A 23,258-nucleotide genomic window follows, 5' to 3' on the forward strand; every position below is an offset into this window, starting at 1 on the left:
TTCTCTATTGTTTAATCATTAACTAACTGCATGCTGAGCACCTTTTACTTCTGAAAGAGACATGTTTGTTTGAAATGTTTGAATAAAGTTCCTGTCTCTACAATCTCCTGTGTTTGTGTGTAATTCTGTGACCCAAGCTGCACTAAGACTAGCCTGCCAGCATCAGCGCTTACCTCTGTGTGCTTGCTTGCAGCTGGTTTAAGCGCAGTTGGCTCAGTGATTTACATCCATGGCATCAGTTGCACGTTGTACATATTGTTCCAGTAGTTTTTTTAAATAGTTTTTACAGTTCATTAGCAGTGTGTAAAATGATCAGTGTTGCAGTAATTGTGATGCTCTTTGCATGAAAAGAAATGTGTTCCATTAAAATTTCACTTTTTTTGTTGTTAATTGTGACGTTTACTTAAAGTGCAGCAAAAAAGTATTTGGCGTCCAGGGATGCATTAACCCCCAAGTATGTGGCAGTTTAATGGTTAAAGCCCCAAGATGCCACCAAAACGAGCTGCACCGTCTAAGGCTTCTGGCAATGGAAATGCACTTGTATGAATTACAGTGCATATAGCGGTAACATCGGTATTTTACATTCTAGCACTGCGGGAGACATAGCAGTACAGTATACAGGTTTACCTTTACACGCTTTATTTTTAGGTAATGTATTAAGCCGAGTTTGAAATTAAGTTAAAGTGTTTTGGGGGCATATTTAGGGTTAAAACTATGAAAATAGGCATTTTTTAACCACATTCAAAATTCGCGGTTATATTACATGGTGTTGTATATTAACATTTTATACAATATTATTTAATTACTTATTTCCACTATTATTTTATTAACTCCCATGTAACAACCAATGCCACCATCTAATAAAATGGGCAAACACTGCCAAAGCAAGTTTTGCAGGATTTGCTTTTAAGGAATAATATTATATAAGAAGGTAAGTATTTAGCAGTTTTATGCATAATACACAATGTATACTGATACATTAAATATGTCTTTCATTGTTGTAATATACATGCATTTATATGTGCATGCTGCCTTTGTTTTCAAACAACTGATATTTCAGCTACAAGCTAATGTAGTTAACTGTAGCTCTTGTTAATCTGGTAACTTCAAGCAGTGCTTCATCACTCCTTAAATCTTTTATTTTTTCCTGCTTTTACATGGCTTATTTTCTACCTTAGATTTTTTTTTTCACACTGTGCCATCACTTGTCAAATCTGTTTACATTTTTTGAGTACTGGGTTTGAATTATAAATAAATTGACAACTAATTAATGGCATCTATTTTAAACTCATAATAAAAAAAGTTCCATGTTTGTGTTTTTTGTGATGTTTTACATTTGTAGTCACTGCCAAGGCAGTTCATGCTTTCTGAAAAGAACTGGTTATATGCAGTCCTTGTTCGCCAAACCCTGCTAAGTCCTCACACACAGCCTGCACATTGTATCCACAGTTAACACATTGTGTTTTTACTTGCAACGCAGCATTTCCAGTTGTGCCATAAAACACTGTAGCTTGACCCTCTTTCCTTTCAATTTATCAATGTATCGCCTATGGACAGAACAAATAAACTGACTTCCAAAAATAATGATCAAATTCGACCTTTCTTCCTTTAAAATTTCAGTCATGATTTTTTCCATTAAAAACACTGTATGGATTTAGCAGATGCCCTGCTCTTTACCAACATACTGCCAGGGTAAAAGCCCATCCTCAGACTCAATGCTTGGTGGTATGGTATGTGCTGAAGAACTGGAAAAAAGACTCTGGGTACGATTTTAATTCTAAATTTTACTGCTGGCACTTTTTAATAAACTTGCAGCAGCTTGTCTAGTTAAAGTGTTTGGTCCTTGCTGATAAATGTGTGAAAAGATGATCTGAAATGAGTTGAGCATGTGGAGAAAAAAAGAGCTGAAAGAGCTGAGGTCATGAAAAATATAGTAGATTGCACTGTAGAAAATTAGATATTAGTTGAAAAGAAAGTGCCACCCTTTGGTTTCAGTCCATTCAGACCCTAATATCACATGCAGTTAACTATTCCACATGGACAAGCAGGTTGCCGTGCAAACTGAAAATGAGATGCAAACCTGCCTATAATACAAGAACATGGAATTACACAAATAGAGAGATCTGTCTGTTGAGTGCCATCTATGTTTAGATAACAGACTGTTGCTGACTTATCTTGTGTTCTCACGTAAAGGCATGGCACTGACGGTTGTCTATCTGTCTAGCATCTAATCTCTGTGCGCCAACGGTGCCGTGTCTGGAGATGAAGAAAGAATGGTTAATATGCTTGGCTGGACAGAGTCTCTGCAGGGGCGCCTTACCCTTAAACTTGGCATGTCAGGGCAAAGTACTAAATTAAGAACAAAGCAATATATGACAACAAAACAATCATTCATCACCTCTTTAATTTATACTTTGTTTAGCTCCCCCGGATGAGAGACATCACCAATTTCATGTGGTCAGGCGCTCTTCTGGTTTCATTAGTAGGACGGAAAAATGAGTGCTGCACCCTTACACTCCCTCCTTGTCAAAAAAGCTGGCAGAGGTTCAGACCCCTTCAAAAGGGGGCTGCTACCTTCTGAGAGGCCGCTCCTCCACTTCATGCTGTCTTCTTATTAAATCAATAATCAGTCACCTGTGAACCCTGGAGTTTCCTAACCATGATTACTGTAGGTGGGATTGTGTGGCCTTGATTGTCTTCAAGTTACTGTCTTCCTTTTAGAAACACGACAGCCTGAAAGATATGCTCAACAAGCTGAGACATAGAGCCAAGAACAATATTAATAATAATGAGAAGAAACGCCTGGAGAATCAGGCAAACAAAGAGCTGATTGTGTGTTCAGAGCTGTATTTTCTCTTCACTCACTCACATAACAGCACAGGACTGAGTTGTACCCACAGAAAACTTCTCTCTCTCTGATAAAAGATCAAATATGGTATGCTTAAATCACACTTCCCTCAGTGGGGAGGAGTTCTCTCACACAGCTTTTAATTTTGAACAGCAATTGTGTTTTAGATTCTCAGGGAAAACAGAATTGTAAGACAACATCATGGCATGCAAACAAACAAACAACAGTTGTAAGCACTGGAGCTATTATTGCCCATTCTATATTTTCAAATTTGTGCCAATGGGCAATATAAGTCCACCCGATTCTAAGCTTACACTTCCCCCTTATAATTCTGAGGTCACATCCATACTTTTTTCCTTATTATTGGACTACAGCCACACTCCCTTCTTAATTTTAAGTATCTACCCTCTTCCTAACTTCATCTCGATTCTTGTAATTTTCACTTTAAATTCAGAAGCCCCTGTCTATGATAATGAAGGTTCCTGGGAACCTGTTTCCTTCCATATAATCTCAATGCCCCATTACCTTTGCAGACTCTAAAGGTGCATTGGACCCTACTTTTTTCTGATGTCCCACTCTCTTCTCTTTTTCAGTGGAAGTCCACCCCTCACAAACGAAACTTAAAGATTTAGGCACTGTTATTTGTTTGGCTTCATGTTTTTTAGAGCCCAACAAAAGGCTGAATTGCATCCACAAAATATCTTGCATTTTCTCATAAATGATCACAATTCCTAAGGACATACTCTGCAACCTTTTTCCCCCTCGGTATCTCACTCTTTACTTTCCTTGTACTTTTGAGGCCACAATCTTCCTCCCAAGAGTCATAGAGCTCTTTAACATTTTGCAGTACAACTTCTCTTTTTAAGACCATCCTCAGTAATGTTCTATCATCTGCCATTTCTTAGGCTAAGATATACTGTACTTTCCTCTATGATGTCTTATCTCTACTCACAATTGGTATATACAAGTTTGTGTCCTCTACAATAATGGTTCATTGTAATGTTTCTGGCCCATCTCCTTTTTCAGTTTAGGATTTTCATTCCACTTTCCCCTTCACAGTTTTTAGTAAGCAATTTCTACACATAAACGACATATACCACTTTTTTGAGCCTACATCTTATTATATATTCAAGGCTTCAATCACCATTCTCCAGTTGTTTTCTTTGGGTTCCATAAGGCACATTCTTAAATCTTCAGCTATTTTTTAGCCCATTTCCATTCCTCATGTTTTGGAGGCCTCATTCCCCCTCTCATTATCCTATCAACTGATGACTTGACTCCTCCAATTTGTAAGTTTGTATTTTTGAGGGTCCATTCTTCCAGTAGGAGAGACTGTTCTATAATTTCAGGCTCCTCCACCTTACAGTATCTAGGCTTCATTCTCATTTCCAGATCACATTTCATAAAAAGTTGTTCCTTTATTTTTCAAGTCCAAATTATAACATTTTTGAGTCTAGCCCCATTATTGTATGTTTGAAGCTCTCACCCTATTCCTGTTTCTTTTCTAATTTGAGGCTATTCAGACTGTGACTCTCCTTACATTTTAGGGCCCCATCACTTTGCCAGTTTTTCAGAACCTGTTCTTTCTCTTTGAAGATTTAGACAACTTTTATACCTCCCCATACCATTTGTGACTTCCATCCTCCCCACCTTGACAGCTTGTGCCCTTCCCACATCTCTGAAATCCCATTATTTTTTTCCTGAGTAAACTCTTTCTCTTTGAGACAAAGTTCCCTCCCCTTCGTGGGCTTCGTTACCCAGTCTCCTTACACACCTCACCGAGAGTGTATCTACAAAGTACACACCGACTTTTTTCCTGTCTTGTTGCCACATTGCAGTAAACACTGAGTGGTCTGGATTATTTCATCCTGAATCCACATCTAAGCTGCATATGTCTGCACATTCTCGATATTTCACTTCTTTTTAACAGCACAAGATGAGGAAGCATTGGTCATAGACTTACTAAGAACAAAAGATTTCAGCTTTAAAATCTGCATATTGAGGGTAAGATGAAGATGAAAAACATGTCTCTCAGAATCAGTTTTTAATATATTGATGTAGGCAGAAAATCTAAGAACCTATATAAAGATGCCTAAGCTGCACAGCAACACATCTTGATGCACTGTGAGGAGGCAGACGAGTATTTATTTGTCACCTGTGCCCTCTCTTGGTTGCTTTGAAGTAGCTTCCTATTTCCATCAGCCATTTGAACTCCAGCAGGGTTGCTTTTGCAAGGCCCCAGGGTTCATGCTCATTAAACGCTGACTTTCAGAACCATAGTGTTTTATTGACATCAGCAGTGTATTTGTTAACACAGAGGTTCTCAGCAATATAGCTAGTAAGTATTATGAAAGCAAATGCTACAAGTACCGCTGGCAGTGGTCAAATCACCCTTTTTAAGTTCCCAGTGTCTTTGTGTTAAGGTGATATGATATAACAGTTACTATATGAACTTTAAAGGCAGTAAGGCTTGTTTGATTTGCTTTGAGACTAGAAGCTGTAGCGATGAGTTTTCCCTACAACAGGGCATAGTCTAAATCTTTCATGTAACCATCAAAGCAAGAAATGCTGCAATGGTGGGAAAAAGTTTGAGAACTCTTTTCAAAATGATCTGTATTTCTGTATTAAACTGTCTTAAAATGGCATGTGATCTTCATCTGTGCCTTAATTATACATAAAGACTTAAACAAATGGTATTTCACTGATTGCACTTTTTCATTTTCAATAATTTAATCTGACATCCGCTGTTGTTGTTGAAACAGTATGCAAACTTCTAGGATAGCCACATCTATCTTGCACATAGTTTGAGTTGTACACCACATAAGATGACAATTCATAGCAAAGTTAAAGAGGACTTTTTCAAACATGTTATCATCACTGTAAAAACAACAAGGGTGAACAACAAGGCGATCTGCTACAAATTGAAAAGCGTTCTTTCACAAGTAAGAGGATCCTCTAGAAAAGTCTAGGCAGCAGGCAATAATAACTATCGCATGCAAACAAAAAGGTGCTCTTCTGCAGCTTCCAATATACTTCATCCAAGTCTCTCCTTTTTGTACCAGTTGACTATTAATGGCGTATGGGATTTGGATCTGAACTGTTTTCTGTCGTGGTTCTTTCCCCTTTATGACCCCTAACCTTAAAGGAAAAGTTCTATATTTTTCAAGCCGAAGTTTTTTATTTTTTCACAATCATGGTATACATTAATTTGCCAAGGGCAACCACATTCTTAATTGAAGAATTTTTTTTTTTTTTTACAAATCTTAAAAAACACCAAGGTGTGCTCTAGGGTGGGGCAATGTATACAATTCTTAGGTTGATGAATTGCCCCTTAAACATCACCAAATGACAATGTTATCGATGAGTGAGTAAGACAACATTACACAGGGTGTCCTCATTGTTAACAGCCATGCACCTTAACAAGTTACAGAACTACTTCATTCATTCTACAAAAGCACACATGAATGAATTGGTGAAAAAGAAATCAGCCCTGTCAATTTAACTATTTTTTGGCTTCAAAGCAAATGAGCATGGTAAGCCAAAAAGATTTAACCAAAAAGTTATGTGGCGGCTAAGAAGGAAGGTTATTGTTCTGAAAGATTCACAAATGACAAACTGGCATAGTCATTTGCTCAATTCATCGGACTACACAAACATTGCTGACAGAAACACTTAAGGCTTATCTCACTAGCCATTAATTATTGGTGCGTTTGGATTTAGAAAAAGCATAAAATATAAGCAGAGCAGTGTGACATAAGCACAATATACCACAGTTATTTTATTCACATTTATGTGGTTAAATATTAATAAAATATTTTTGATTTATGCATTTTCTCCAAAAGTGTCACTTTCAAATATAAAAAGTTGTTTTTTGCTAAACCACAAACATCAGTCTCAACTTAACCCAAACAGCTAACTTGCTGCTACAGGTGATAATCAACTTTATCATGGATAAAGTTGTATCACTTTTGGTTGTAATAATCCGTGTCAAATTCTTCTAGGATAGTGATGGGGATGCTACTTTTTTAGGTAAAGAAACTCTCTTTAACTACAAAAGGTACAGATTGTGTGAATCAGACTCTATACATACATGTATATGTGCATATCAATACATGTGCAGATAGTTCATTAGACCAGATCAAAAATAGTTTGTTGCTGCTGATCAAAGCTTAAACATTAGTGACTATTCTGGATGAAAAAGAAGCAGCACACACTCAAGTTCTTCATACTATTTTAATCATTTGTTCTTGTTTTGCTGGAAATTAACAGCATTAAAGCATTATGCCCAAAAGGAATCAGGTAGCACAGTGGTGCAGTGGTCAGAGTTGCTGCCTCACAGTTTCAGGAGAGCAGGTTGTAATCCTGGTGCACTAACTGCTTGTGTGGAGGTTCCAACCCCAAAGCTCCCCAAAGTAGTTTTTCATTTCACATCCCAAAGATGTTAGGTTGACTGACAATTCCAAAATGAACAGGTATTAGTGTGTGTTTGTGCATGCACATGTGTTATTCTGTTAGTGTTCCTGTCTTGGAAAAAGCTCTAACTCCACAAGGTCATGAATTAGATTTGAATTTTTCTGCAAGTGAACACATCCATCAAACTCAAGACTAATGATACTGTATACATAGAGTAAGTATTCAGTCTAGCTGTATATTGTCTTTCTTATTACTGTATTGTATTGTATGTAAGGACCTACAGAGAATGCAGTTTGTTGTGTTTTTGCGAAACCTGGCTAAATAACACCATCCCAGATGCCAACGTGGAGCTACCCGGGTTTAGCACAGTTAGAGCGGACAGAGATGCAAGTACCTGTGGTAAGCACAAAGGAGGAGGACTCGCTCTCTATGTTAATACACGGTGGTGTCACTCTGGACATGTTAACGTCAAAATCTCCACTTGCTGCAGGGATATCGAACTGTTGGCCGTAAGTTTACGTCCCTACTATTTGCCCAGAGAGTTTGGACATGTCATTGTTGTTATTGTATACATTCCTCCTCGGGCAGACGTGGAGTCAGCGAGTGACATCATCCATTCCGCTGTTGCTAAGTTACAAACGCAGCACCCTGAGGCGCTTGTGCTAACCGCTGGAGATTTTAACCATGTGACGCTGGACAAAACATTACCTGCATTCTCCCAGTATGTGGACTGTAACACCCGGGGAAATAAGACTATTGATTTACTGTATGCAAACGTTAAAGACGCATACAGCGCCACCCCGCTGCCTGCGCTTGGGAAAGCAGATCATAACCTGGTTCTGCTTCAGCCTCACTATAAACCAAAAGTTAGAGTCCTACCTGTAACCACACGATCATTCAGGAAGTGGACTCCGGAGGCTGAGAATACTCTGAGAGAATGTTTTGGAACTACAGACTGGGATATCCTGCAGGGATCTCATAGTGAGAACACTGAGGAAGTTGTTGACTGCACTACTGACTACATCAACTTCTGTATGGACATTGTAGTTCCAGTAAGAACAGTACGCTGCTATGCTAACAACAAGTCATGGATTACAAGTGACATCAAGGGCCTTTTGAATCAGAAGAAAAGGGCTTTTAAAGACGGTCCCTTGAATCAGAAGAAAAGGGCTTTTAAAGACGGTGATCAGCATGAGCTCAAGCGCGTGCAGAAGGAACTCCGAGTCCAACTCAGGGTGGCGAAGGAGCAGTACAGAAGAAAGCTGGAGCAGAAGTTGCAGAATAACAGCATGAAGGAAGTGTGGGATGGGATGAAGATCATCACTGGCTGCAGCTCGAAGCGGGGTACCACCATTGAGAGAGACGTGAAGAGAGCAAACCAAATGAACAACTTTTTTAACAGGTTTGACCACCCTAACCCACTCTCACCTCGGAGTACTGCACTCTCTACACATCCTTCTGCTGATACCAACATAGGAGAGACATCCCCACCCACAATTACAGCAGCGCAAGTGAGCAGAGAGCTGAGGAGACTTCGTGCCAGCAAAGCAGCGGGTCCAGATGGAGTATCGCAGACCTATAAATACCTAGGAGTGCAGCTGGATGATAAATTAGACTGGACTGCCAATACTGATTATCTGTGCAAGAAAGGACAGAGCCGCCTGTACTTCCTTAGAAGACTGGCATCCTTCAACATCTGCAGTAAGATGCTGCAGATGTTCTATCAGATGGTTGTGGCGAGTGCCCTCTTCTACGCAGTGGTGTGCTGGGGAGGCAGCATTAAGAAGAAGGATGCCTCACGCCTGGACAAACTGGTGAGGAAGGCAGGCTCTATTGTTGGCATAGAGCTGGACGGTGTGACATCCGTAGCAGAGCAACGGGCACTCAGCAGGCTCCTATCAATTATGGAGAATCCACTACATCCATTAAACAGTGTCATCTCCAGACAGAGGAGCAGTTTCAGTGACAGACTGCTGTCACTGTCCTGCTCCACTGACAGACTGAGAAGATCATTCCTCCCCCAAACTATGCGACTCTTCAATTCCACCAGAGGGGGTAAACGTTGAACATTATTCAAGTTATTGTCTGTTTTTTTTTATCTGCATTTTTTATTACTCTTTAATTTAATATTTTGCTGCTGGAATATGTGAATTTCCCCCTGGGATTAATAAAGTATCTATCTATCTATCTATCTATCTATCTATCTATCTATCTATCTATCTATCTATCTATCTATCTATCTATCTATCTATCTATCTATCGCCACGACTGCTGAAGGTCTGTGCATCGGAGCTGGGGGGTCCTCTACAGCGCATCTTCAACCTGAGCCTGGAACAGGGGAGAGTCCCGAGGCTTTGGAAAACATCTTGTATCACCCCAGTCCCAAAGGTATCACGTCCTAGTGAGCTGAATGACTTTCGGCCTGTTGCTCTGACATCACATGTGATGAAGACCATGGAGAGGCTGCTGCTTCACCACCTTAGGCCACAGGTTCAACACGCCCTTGACCCTCTGCAGTTTGCATATCAGGAGAAGGTGGGAGCGGAAGATGCCATCATCTATATGCTACACCGATCCCTCTCTCACTTGGACAGAGGCAGTGGTGCTGTAAGAATTATGTTTCTAGACTTCTCTAGCGCCTTCAACACAATCCAACCTCTGCTCCTTAGGGACAAGCTGACAGAGATGGGATTAGATTCATACCTAGTGGCATGGATCGTGGACTATCTTAAAGACAGACCTCAGTATGTGCGTCTTGGGAACTGCATGTCTGACATTGTGGTCAGCAACACAGGAGCGCCACAGGGGACTGTACTTTCTCCGGTCCTGTTCAGCCTATATACATCGGACTTCCAATACAACTCAGAGTCCTGCCATGTGCAAAAGTTCGCTGATGACACTGCTATCGTGGGCTGTATCAGGAATGGGCTGGAGGAGGAGTATAGGGACCTAATCAATGACTTTGTTAAATGGTGCGACTCAAACCACCTACACCTGAACACCAGCAAAACCAAGGAGCTGGTGGTGGATTTTAGGAGGCCCAGACCCCTCATAGACCCAGTGATCATCAAAGGTGACTGTGTGCAGATGGTGCAGACCTATAAATATCTGGGAGTGCAGCTGGATAATAAATTAGACTGGACTGCCAATACTGATGCGCTGTGCAAGAAAGGACAAAGCCGGTTATACTTCCTTAGAAGGCTGGCTTCCTTCAACATCTGCAATAAGATGCTGCAGATGTTCTATCAAACAGTTGTGGCGAGCGCCCTCTTCTACGCAGTGGTGTGCTGGGGAGGCAGCATTAAGAGGAAAGACGCCTCATGCCTGGACAAACTGGTGAGGAAGGCAGGCTCTATTGTTGGCATGGAGCTGGACAGTTTAACATCTGTGGCAGAGCGAAGGGCGCTCAGCAGGCTCCTATCAATTATGGAGAATCCACTGCATCCACTAAATAATGTCATCTCCAGACAGAAGAGCAGCTTCAGCGACAGACTGCTGTCACTGTCCTGCTCCACAGACAGATTGAGGAGATCGTTCCTCCCCCAAACTATGCGACTCTTTAATTCCACCAGGGGGGGTAAACGTTAATATTTAACATTATACATAGTTATTGTCTGTTTTTTTCACCTGTATTATTATCATTCTTTAATTTAATATTATTTATTGTATCAGTATGCTGCTGCTGAAGAATGTGAATTTCCCATTGGGATTAATAAAGTATCTATCTATCTATCTATCTATCTATCTATCTATCTATCTATCTATCTATCGTGTAAAGTAAGCTGCACAGATTTTGCTTGCAGCTCATGATACACTTTTTAGTCTAAGTTTTGATAATGAATTTATTACTTCTAAAGACATTACAATTTTTTCAGTCTTGAGTCATTCTAAAAGCATCATATGTTACTATCTTTTATTACACATCATTTGGAAATTGTGAGGTTGCTAAGAAAGTCAAAACCACTTACAGCACATAATGCAATTTAATCAAATGTTTCAATTTAATAGTTGAGTATTTGAGGTCTGTGCCTGGTACATGCTGCAAACTCATTTGGCCCAACAGCAGTACTTTTCACCTTACAGTCTTCAATAAAGGAGCTACCCAGAAAAATGAAAATGAAAATATTAAAAGTGGTAATTTTAGACTTTAACATTATATAGCAGAGTTGAACAGTGGTTAGCTCAGCAGTCTTGCAATTATAGAGTTTATCCATAGGTTTGAATCCAGGCCTGAGCACTGTCTGTGCAGAGTTTGCACATTTTCTCCAGGACTGTAGGGCGTTTTTTTCTGTTCTGGTTTACATCTTGCCTCCCAATGCCATTGTCTTAGGTCAGTTAGTCACTCAAAGCTAAGCCCAAAATGAGTGAGTGCTCATGTGAACATCAGTGTGCACACAGATGGACTGGCACCCTGTCCAGGGCTGGATCCTGCCAACATTATCATTTCAGGGTCAGAGGTACTAGAGCTTAAGAGGGTTCAGTAACGGTTGATGCAAAAATGCAAATGCTCTGATGTGATATGATAATATTTATGCTATTGAAGTAGGTGCTATTTCAGCTTAATGATGCAGGATAAGACACTTAGATCTTGTATAATACAATGGTTATTTTTGTTCCGTGTTAAGTTTTCTTATTAAGTCACTGTGTTATTGATATAGAGCTCATGATTCATCTTTGTTCACTGTACATAAAACGCCTCTCCTGTGCTTGCCTTAAATGGTTGAAAGCAGAAGACGGATTACTAATTAATGACTTACATACTTGTGCCCATGGAAGATAGTTCACTTTATATGGGGGGACAACAATAAAATACTTTTTACTTGAAAAATAGCTGTTAGTCTCATCAGTATTTTTTAAACCTTTTTCTGGGTCATGGAGGAGTGTTTGAGCCTATTCCAGAAGAACCGTGCTAAATGTAAAACCCAGCTCTGGAAGGGGAGAAAGAGAAAGTCCAAGGCAGTGCCCATTTACAAACACCCATACTTACAACAGGTCAGTTTAGAGTAGTCAATCAACTCGATGAACACGTTTTTGGAATATGCAAGATAAACCACAATACCCAAAGAAAAACCCACACAGACACATAGAAAATGTGCAAACTCCACACAGGCAGAGGCAAAGCACACTCAAGACTCTAAAGCTGTGTGTCCACCATATAAATTCATGAGCAAAAAGGCCTTTCATGTTTAGAAGTTACACATTTGCTGAATTTTATTGCTTCGCAATAAATCGCAGTATTCCCTGGAAGTTAGTCATGAGCATGGGCAATCAGTGCCTGAGAGTACATGAGTGAATGTGCAGATAGTTTTGTTTTATAATTGCATGGGTTACACGCTCAGGTATATGTGTGCTATATAATCTCTAAACATAACATTGCATTCTCAGACCAAGGTAATTCAATTCAGTGTCAAGGGGAATAAAGTATATCCAAGCAGCTCAGGGCACAAGGCCGGAATTAGTCTTGGAAAGGCCATAATTCGTCATAGGGCTTGTTCACACACACACACACACACACACACACACACACTCTCCCAAATTTGAATGTAGTGATTAATTTAACTTACACATCTTTGGGTTGGGGCGGCACGGTGGCGCAGTGGGTAGCGCTGCTGCCTCACAGTTGGGAGACCTGGGGACCTGGGTTCGCTTCCCGGGTCCTCCCTGCGTGGAATTTGCATGTTCTCCCCCTGTCTGCGTTGGTTTCCTCCGGGCGCTCCGGTTTCCTCCCACAGTCCAAAGACATGCAGGTTAGGTGGATTGGCGATTCTAAATTGGCCCTAGTGTGTGCTTGGTGTGTGGGTGTGTTTGTGTGTGTCCTGCGGTGGGTTGGCGCCCTGCCCGGGATTGGCTCCAGCAGACCCCCGTGACCCTGTGTTCCGAATTCAGCGGTTTGGAAAATGGATGGATGGATGGATCTTTGGGTTGGGAAGAAAACTGGAACACCAAGACATAAACTCATATTGACAAAGAGAGAACATGCAAATTCTACATACACAAAGATCAGGTGTGGGATTTGAACCCAAGACTCCGAATTAGTGTTTCAGATTCCTTTCACTGCATGTAAAACATTCTAGGCTGGAAGGTGTACCATATAGAGGTTTGACTCCTACTAGCAAACAACACACACAAACGTGTTAGGCAGGTGTGACGGTGTGTTACTACCCAGACATGAAGTGAGAAACATTAACAAAGAGATGCTATAAATGGATTAGATATTATAAAGAATAAAAAAACACCCTCATGAAGTCAAAGAATAGTGCAAGCTAATAACTCAGAATGCCTATGTACACATGGCTCAGCCTTAGTAAGAGTTATTAATTTCCATCCATCCATCCATTTTCCAACCCGCTGAATCCGAACACAGGGTCACGGGGGTCTGCTGGAGCCAATCCCAGCCAACACAGGGCACAAGGCAGGAACCAATCCTGGGCAGGGTGCCAACCCACCGCAGGACACACACAAACACACCAAGCACACACTAGGGCCAATTTAGAATCGCCAATCCACCTAACCTGCATGTCTTTGGACTGTGGGAGGAAACCGGAGTGCCCGGAGGAAACCCACGCAGACACGGGGAGAACATGCAAACTCCACGCAGGGAGGACCCGGGAAGCGAACCCGGGTCCCCAGGTCTCCCAACTGCGAGACAGCAGCGCTACCCACTGCGCCACCGTGCCGCCGAGTTATTAATTTCTCTTGGGCATCTCAGCAGGATACCATGCATCCAGTACAAGAACATGGCAATCTAAACCAATGCGCAGAATAGCTGCTTATTGGAAAGATGACTGCTCTCCTTCAAATGAACAACTAGCTTAGTTTATATTGGAATACAGGAGCCACCTGTTCCAAGACTCGGACCAAATGCAAGCTTGCCATGTTTCAGTTAGCCCCATGCATGGGATGGATGACTTGTTTTACTATTTATAGTGCCACAGTGGCTGGGAATGTGCAGTCACTTTCCTCGGGGCAGCAAGAGGAAAATGGTAAAAGACAGCAGACAAACAGGCCAAAGAGTGAAATCTCGATAAAGGCTTTCCATCTGAGCTCTGTTAATGAAAGGAGCGACTCAGTGGGAACAAACAATGAGGGACTTCAGCTGGGTGCTAGTGCAACACAGATGACTTCACTGACTTGCTATGAAGCTCCGCCAGTGTAAGGGTGCAAGGCAGTGTTGAAGAGAAGCTGCTTTGTCTCAAGTCTGCAGTGTGGTTGCTCAGAGCCTAGGGTCAGGAACGTTGAGACACAGCAGGTCATCTGCAATCCCGCCTGAAGTTCAATGCCCAAAAAACAAATAGATACAGTGGCAGCATTTTCAGTAGCAGGTGATTCAAAGACACCATAAAGAAATGTCTCTGGTATATAAAACAGTTCTCCAGGACAGACACAATGGCACATATTATTATAAGATAACCACATCTGTTTGCATCTGTAAGCTCTTACCTCTGCTCTCCAGGTGATGATATGCATTTATCTCTTCAAAACCAGATCCTTCTGCTGGCACAGATTGGTAAACATGTGCACTGAGCTTCAAGGACTTTTCAAAAGTACTGTATACTATGACTCTTGACTGTTTTTCTGTGAACAGCTTTTAGCTCCCTGGATTAGCACCAATATCTCAGATATCCTTTTTCAAGATATACTCCTCACAATAGCCTTCTGTTTAAATAAGGGCAATGACCTCTTATAATTCTTGTAGGTAGTTGCTTTAAGGTGGCATTGACCAGTATTGCTGTGCACTCATTTTCTGGGATTGTGAAGACCTCTGCTTGTAATTAAACATAGATACTGAAATCACATATATCTCTGGAGGGGTACAACCTGGCACTTTCCAATTGAAAAGCATGGGGGTTAAGCTCTTAAATATTTCTGGAAGAGCATCATGAAACAGACTGGGAATTACCCAGCTTTTAATGAATACCACAAACAAATAGATTGCTTCTCAAGGGTGGAAAATAAAGGAAACAAGGGCCTTATCCTTGTGTTCACTGCAGACGATATTTTTTGAAAGAATCATGACATGTACCTGGTAAACACACTATCAGGTTCTGTGCCCATATGTGTGTCTTCTATGCAGACCTCCAATTCTGCAAACATTTTTGAACACTAGAAACCATCATGACACCTTGATGGTTAGTACTGCTCAATTTGTAGATTTCTGTGATACACAGTAAACCTCCAGCAGATGTCTGCAAAACAGGTAATCTGTTCAAGTGTCTGTACAACAGACTAACTGGATTTTTTTTTTCCTGCTGGTCTATGAGATTTTCAGAAAGGAAACATAATCACCCAAAGAACAATGGAAAGGAACAAAGCTGAACACTCTGCCAGACCTCTCTGGTGCTTCTGTCACTTCCTACAGGAAATGTGGGACGAACAAAATGCGAAAACACCTTCCAGGACCGAGCAGCCGATAGTTGCTACACAGAGGCTAGAAATAAGTTTTTGTCGGCACCCGCTGACCTCAACCAGCCCCAAGTTCTATCATTTCCTCATCATTTGTGGCTCTTTGCACAATTGGGAAGGGTCACATTGTGGATGTGACTATCTTTCAGCTTGAGAAGTTTTATCTGCCACAAACAACATGAGTTCCCTTTAATAAGGCTACCAGCAAAGGCTGTCATGGATACACCATAATAGTTTGGCTTGGCAATGCATCAGTGTGCTCTAAGCAAAAACCTCAATAAGTTATTTGGACAGCAAAAAAGAAAGGAGGACTAAATTTACAATACACTGTAGAAATGTGCAGGCAACATAAGCAAAAACCTTCTTTTCCCGGATAACCATCTTTTTGAATTATTAACCTCTGTAAAACATTATTACAGGTAGCTCAGAACCACAACTACTCATTATCTTCCTGCACCAGTCCCTTCCAAGAGCTGCACTGGCAACATCCTTTCACAGAAGCTCTGTATTCTTTTTTTTTTCTTTGTGTTTTATACTAATTTTACAAGTTACTAGTTTTAATTAATTTTAGGACTAGTTCTGGCTTCTGCCTTATGTCAAATAGTCAGTCAGTCATTATCCAACACGCTAACCTAACACAGGGTCAAAGGGGTCTGCTGGAGCCAATCCCAGCCAGCACTGTGCACAAGGCAGGAACAAATCCCGAGCAGGACACACGCACACCAAGCACATACTAGGGACAATTTAGGATCGCCAATGCACCTAACCTGCATGTCTTTGGACTTTGGGAGGAAACCGGAGCACCCGGAGGGAACCCACGCAGACACGGGGAGAACATGAAAACTCCATGCGGGGAGGACTCGGGAAGCGAACCCAGGTCTCCTTACTGCGAGGCAGCAGCGCTACCACTGCACTTCCGTGCTGCCTATGTCAAATAGTAACAACAGAAAATCAAATAAATGGATTTTAAATTTACTAATGATCAGCTGTTGTTATCACATACTGTATGCCTTTTCGACAAGCTCTGAACTTGGGAAAGCTAATAGGATCTGACAGCTTTCGTCTGCAACATCTGAAAATGCAAGAGCACTGAGAAACATAAAGTGGGGCGTTCTTAAATATTCCCATAATCATCTGCTAGCACTGCGCCATTGGGCACCTAAGCAGCTTCTCTTCACTCAATGGTATGAGTTGTTCATCCAAAAACGTAGAGGGTTAAAAGCTGCAGCAAACATAAAAGCAAGGCAAAAAGGATTCGGAACTGGTCTGCCATCAATTGTAATGGGAAATGTCCGATCACACTCAAATAAGATGGATGGAATGCCTGTCCTCATAGCAAGTCATGGTAAGTACTGGTACTGTGGCATTTTGTGTATTAGGGAGAGATGGCTGAAACCTGACATACATGACACAATTTTAATACTGGACAGATGTTTTCATGTTATTGTCTCAGGAATATAAGTTAAATCATCCTCATTAATGTTTATATTCTTCCACTTGCAAATGGGGGACTCAACAGCAGAAATGATTTACTCTGTTACCAACATTCTAATGAAAAATCATTCGGACCCTTCAGTTATCGCATGTAGTGACTCATGTAACTTTGGGAAAAATAATGACAAACTTCCACCAGCATGTGTCATGTTGCAGATGAGGAAACAACAAGCTGGACCTGCTCTATTCAAATGTTAAAGAGGCCTTTAAATGTAAAACTGTGACAGTTTTGGGTAGATCTGACCACAATCTAATCCATCTTGCTCCCTCCCATATAAAAGCCTGTTATTAGACAGCAACCTGTTACTAGGAGGAAATGTAGCCTGCATTTTGACATACAGTTTTGAATGACTGCTTCCAAAGGACTGACTGAGTAATAATGTGCGAGTTATATGTGAATGATATCTAGAGACTCAGCCACTACATCACAGACTGTATTAACTTCTGTGTTGACACAACTGTACCCTTAAAAAGAGCAACCACCTTTTTAAACAACAAGCCCTGGATTACCAAGAAGCTAAAAAGTCTCCTGAAAGAGAAGAAGAGAGTACTCAAATCTGGTGACAAAGAGGATCTACATGGCATAGAGACAGAATGCTGAAGAAAAAGCTGAGTGAAGGGAAGAAAGCATACAGAGCTAAAGTAGAAAACAAATTCGCTTAGAATAAAATGAAAAATGTTTGGAATGGACTGGGCATAGTTACTGGACTGCTAGAAGGGAATATGGACAAATCTAACAACCTAAAACCAATTTTTTTAATAGATTTCCCTCTATCCACTACCACCTTCCATCAATGACCAATCCTCCAAACCATCCCTACTGCTTCAACAAGTTCTGTCTCTGACTATCAGTAAGGGCTATCTATCTATAAGTGATGAGAGAACTGATAAGGCTATGCATACGAAAAGCTGCAGAACTGGATGGTGTCAGTCATCGAGTTCTTAAGTCCTGTACTGAACAATGTTGTGGCATCATTTGCTAAAACCTTCTGTATTGTTCTGGTTCCAAAGAAAGCAGACACCACTTCATCTTATAATTAGAGAGCAGTGGCCCTTACATCCCACATGATGAAGACCTTTGACAGGCTGGTCGTGAACTATTTGAATCCTCTTGTGAAAGACCACTTGCACTCACTGCAGTTTGTCAATTGGACAAAAATTTCAGGGGAAGATTCAATTACGTATTTGCTCCTCAAGGGTCATTCCCACCTGGACAAAGCTGGCAGCAGTGGGATTTTTTGATTTCTTCCCAGGTCCTCCCTGCGTGGAGTTTGCATGTTCTCCCCATGTCTGCGTGGGTTTCCTCCGGGCGCTCCAGTTTCCTCCCACAGTCCAAAGACATGCTGGTTAGGTGGATTGGCGATTCTAAATTGGCCCTAGTGTGTGCTTGGTGTGTTTGTGTGTGTCCTGCAGTGGGTTGGCACCCTGCCCGGGATTGGTTCCTGCCTTGTGCCCTGTGTTGGCTGGGATTGGCTTCAGCAGACCCCCGTGACCATGTGTTCGGATTCAGCGGGTTGGAAAATGGATGGATGGATGTGGAGATGATCCACTCCTACAAGTACTTGGGGATCCACATCAATGACAGGCTGATTTTTATTTGGAAAATGTGCCCCTTTAATGTAGGTAGTAACATCCTACAACTATGTGTGGTCAGTGTGGCCAGTGTGATTTAATATGCTGTGGTGTGAAAGACCAGTACAATCATTTCAAGACAGGACCAAGTTAAGTAAAAAGGTGAGCTCAGTTATGGGATGCACTCTTAACCTGCTGGAGGTGGCAGTGTAGGAGAGAATGAAGACAAACCTGAGTGCCATTATAAACAATGTTGCACATCCTCTCTGTGACAAACTAGCACTGAGTATTTCAAGCCAACAAATTATTCAGCAGAAGTGTGTCAAGAAACACTAATGAGACTCTTGAATACAAACAGCAATATGCCTGAATAATACCTCACTGTGACTGCTCTTTTTACCTTTGGCCAAGTCAGAATTTTTTCTTTCTTTTTAGTTATTATGATGTGTATTTGAGGGGGTTGATGTTGGTTGTTATATTTATTGAGCTATAAAAAGTGAAATTCCCCCTTGGGACAAATAAAGTTCTATCTATCTATCTGGTTTGTCTACACAGTAAAAGTTTTGACAGCCCCCCTATTATTACACAACCCCTCCTTCTAAGCTTAACTTATACTTCATGGAATTAATGTGATAAGAACCACAAGCCTTATTCTTAGTCCAGGGACATTGATTATGAATATATTTGAAACTGTATTGTGTCAAGGCTTCATTTCAACCACATGACTGAAGCAGCCAGGATACGTTACAATCCTGAAACATTAATGCTGGATTAAACAAGTGTAGAAAATAAATGAATGTGGTGTTACATATGGCAACAGTTGGGCAATGCTGGCGAGTTTGGGGGACAGCCCAGAGGCAAATCCTTCTTCTAGTAAAGCACGACATTAGCGGTGCAAGTAAGAAAGTCTGTTTGTTGTAATGCCTGCACCTTGAATGAAAGATCTAGGATGGAGAACAAGAGAGTCCAAGGTATGGTTGGCAGCGAGTATGGTGTGAATTACTGGCTACAGATAGGTACTGTAAGATACTGAGGAGGATGCTAAGAGAGGTGATAGTGTATCCTACGACTTTGAGAATATGAGTAATCTGGAGGGACATTGGCAGGATTAATAAAAGTGCCTGTGGACTTCTCTACTGAATCCAGGTCTGTGTGCCTCACTGTTGTATTTATTATATCAATTTTTTTGCATTTTGCTGCCCTATTAAAAACTGTGAATATAATTTTAAGCTTTGTCCTTATTTGGATGTTACAGTATGTGATTATGGCTGTATCACATACAGATCCTACAATATAAACTGCACTACTTTTCTTTCTTATAAAGTTTTCAGTTCATTCAGTTCACCTGAAGATGGCCTGTACCTGCACTAGACCTATAGTATATCAACAAAATAAACCGTGCCATGCCAACTACTGACTCATCAATGTCTGCTCTGTGCCTTACTAAAACCATGTTGTGCCCATGTCTGTCTCTGACATTTTGCTACCTAGTATGCAAGCTACAGCCATGCTTGCTCTGGGCGTATGTTCTTTACTGTAACTTATATCAATAACAATCTTAATAGCCTCTTTCATGGTGACCACTTTTATGAGGCACTTTACATGTACAACACAACTTATATAGATACAGCACTAAAACAAAGGCAGGCTAAATGGTTTGTTTGGAGCCACACAGTGAGTCAGCGGTGGGATTCAAATTAGTGACTTGGTGTTTTTAGAATTTCTCCTAAACAAATAAACTACATGGCCTTTAGCTACTGACCTAACAGCTACTTTTTCTTCATCCCCTGGCAGCTCTTTAAAACAATGAAAAGTGCAGTTAGCGGCCAAGCGCACAGCTTCAAGTTTTATAAAGAATGCATCCTTTTGTTTATAGGATGATGGTGAGGGGGTGGAGGGTGCTGGGTTCTTTGTTTCCAGGATGAGAGCAGGAGGGGAAGCTTATATTTAGGCAATAAACAGGCACCCGGACACGACCTTCACCTGCCGTGCTGGAAGAGGGGAGTGACCTCACAGGAAGGAACTGCCACTGACCAACACAGTCAAAGTATGACACAAATGCAAGCTGCTTCTGAGCTTGAGCTCAGGTTTGTGGACAATGCAGGGGCTTACATTTAGGAGTACAGCGAGTAAAATTAAAACCATTTTTGCTCTGTAGTAAAATGGAAAAGCTGCACTAACCAAAATTTGAAAAAAGTGGAAGCTTAATTGACTCTATATGAATATGCAACACTAGCTGACATTGCCAACCAAGTTAATACAGTTGTCCAGGGTTTAGCTTAACAGTGCTCTCCTACATATCAAACAGTGAGTGGTAGCACACTGGCCTGGCCCTCTGATCACAACTGTGCATGATATGATAAATCTTCATGACTGACCTGTAATGAGCAAAAATGTGGATGAGGAGAACTTAATGAGGGCTCTGCTCTAAGGGTTGTGCCCTTCTCTCTAATCAACAACAGCAGGGATTTTACTGCAGCAACATTAAGTCTGAAACTAAGGAAACTTTAGCTAAAATGAGGTTGCAGTAACGATCTTGTGCAGGTGACCGCAATCATCTTTGGAACAATACCTAAAACCATACATACTTGAAGCTGTTTCCCAGGCAAAGATCACACATACCTACACATGTTTTGGCAATTCCCACAGGTATTTTGGCAAGATCCTTGCAAAGTCTGTCTTTTTTACTGATCCTTCTCACTCACAATTTTATAATTATATATACAGATTCATTAAAAAACAATCACAAAATATAACATTCCCAATCCAGTTTTGGGGATTAGGAGATGAAGCCTATCATGTCGTGAATGGGCACAAGGCTGGAAACAGTCCTTCGATGGGCAATACAGTCAATCGCAGGGCTTACACACCCACACTGACCAAGGGCCAATTTAGACTTCTCCAGAGTCTGATGACTCAGTATCCAAGCGCTGCACATCCATCACACTTTCTGATTAAATGGCAACGGGCGCGCAAGAACATCAAAGCCTTGCAATCTAAGATCTCAAATAGCCTTCAGGGTCTTTTAATTGGAATGGACAATAAAGAGTGAAGGTGCAGAAAACACAGGAAAATGTGTTAGTTGATTAAGTTGGAATTTTATGGTATAAAATGGTAGTATGATGAAGAATATAAAAACAGAACAAGGAATGGTCAGAATGAAGGGGAAAGGAAGGGGCATTAAGAATAAGGCACGTGTGGGAGTGAGCAGCCAAGAAAAGTCGGGCGGCAGTGATAACTAAAAACATAACCTCCCTCTTTCTGCATTATCCTCCCTATTCCACTGTACGACTAATAAGTATGGAATAAATACAAGTTTAGAAATTCCGACGTGTGCAGCTGGTGCAAGTCAGTGGGAAGCGGACAATCAGCTTTTCCTTTGCACCGAGTAACTGGAGCGATAACGCACTGAAATCTCAACTGAATGACAGCACTTTAGATGCAGTTGGAGGAGCATGTTCTCTCTGTCATGCGACAGTTTCACCTGCGCTGCCCGTTAGAATACACGATTCGGTTAATAGAGCGCCTTTCAAAAGAAGAACAAGCACATACAACATGAGAGGCCAATAAATGCCCAGCGGACCACGTCCGCTCCCGGAGCACAACACAATTCAAACGACATCTTTAAGTTGTAGACACATCAATTAAAGTATCGTATAACAAAATAAAATACCTACCCGAGTCACTTTCCATGGTGTTGCCCCGTTCTAAGCGTGGCGAGTCCGCGACTCTCACTGAGCTCTCAGCCACGAGCTCCTCAGAGTATCGAGTGTAGATCCGTTGGGGAACAGGGCGAAGTCAGCTGCTGGGTCCTAGCGCCGGAATAACCCTTTCTCAGCAAAAAGACAAGCAAAAGCAGTGAGAAGGGTCCAGCCCGCAATACCTATGGTGTAAGAAGTGGCACAAAAAACCTGCACATTATAACTAAGTTTTCATGTCACGCATGCATTCACAATGCGTTCACGTCGTCTTTTGGTGTTTCATTCGCTCATGCATTGTTTCTCTTACAGTGCAGAAACACATAACACTCTCCAGCACGCTTAGTCAGTTACTCGTATGTGCATACGCTCTCTAGCAGGCAATCTAACTCGCGTACGATTCCTCTGATCAGGAGCCTACATCAGGCGTACAAAAAGACTACGTCTCACCTGATACACACATTTATACAGATCCGCATACAGTACGATTTATTATTCGTATCACTGCTTTAATCGTTGGATTGTCTGTTTAGTTCCCATCACTGAGTCACTGTGTGACCCTGAGCAAGTCACTTAACGTGCCTGTGCACAAGATGCAAAAAATGAACGTGAACAACTGCAATGATCTTCGTTAAAATGTTCTAATCTTTTGTCATTTTAAGCTGTTGAGTTTTCTTTGTAATTTTATTTTTTTGTACTTTGCTTTTATTGTAATGGTTGTATCTGGCATGTTATTATAATATATTCGATCTGTTGGATGCCATTGTAATGTTCTTGTTTGAGAAAAAAAAACTACTCAGATGCACATGTTTAAACATTGTGAATACTTC

General features: G+C 41.2%; 1 protein-coding gene across 1 annotated transcript in view; it reads right to left on the bottom strand.

Moving 5' to 3' along the window:
* LOC114660186 (actin filament-associated protein 1-like 1) overlaps positions 1 to 22,546 on the bottom strand; it is an 88,018-nt gene extending 65,472 nt beyond the window's left edge. The window contains exon 1 of the mRNA XM_028812707.2: positions 22,408 to 22,546. Within this exon, the coding sequence (XP_028668540.1) occupies positions 22,408 to 22,423 (16 nt within the window). The 5' untranslated portion in view covers positions 22,424 to 22,546. The remainder of the gene's footprint in view (positions 1 to 22,407) is intronic.
* Positions 22,547 to 23,258: the final 712 nt, after the last annotated feature.

The sequence above is a fragment of the Erpetoichthys calabaricus genome, chromosome 11, assembly GCF_900747795.2.
Source record: "Erpetoichthys calabaricus chromosome 11, fErpCal1.3, whole genome shotgun sequence".
NCBI classification, from domain to species: Eukaryota; Metazoa; Chordata; class Cladistia; order Polypteriformes; family Polypteridae; genus Erpetoichthys; species Erpetoichthys calabaricus.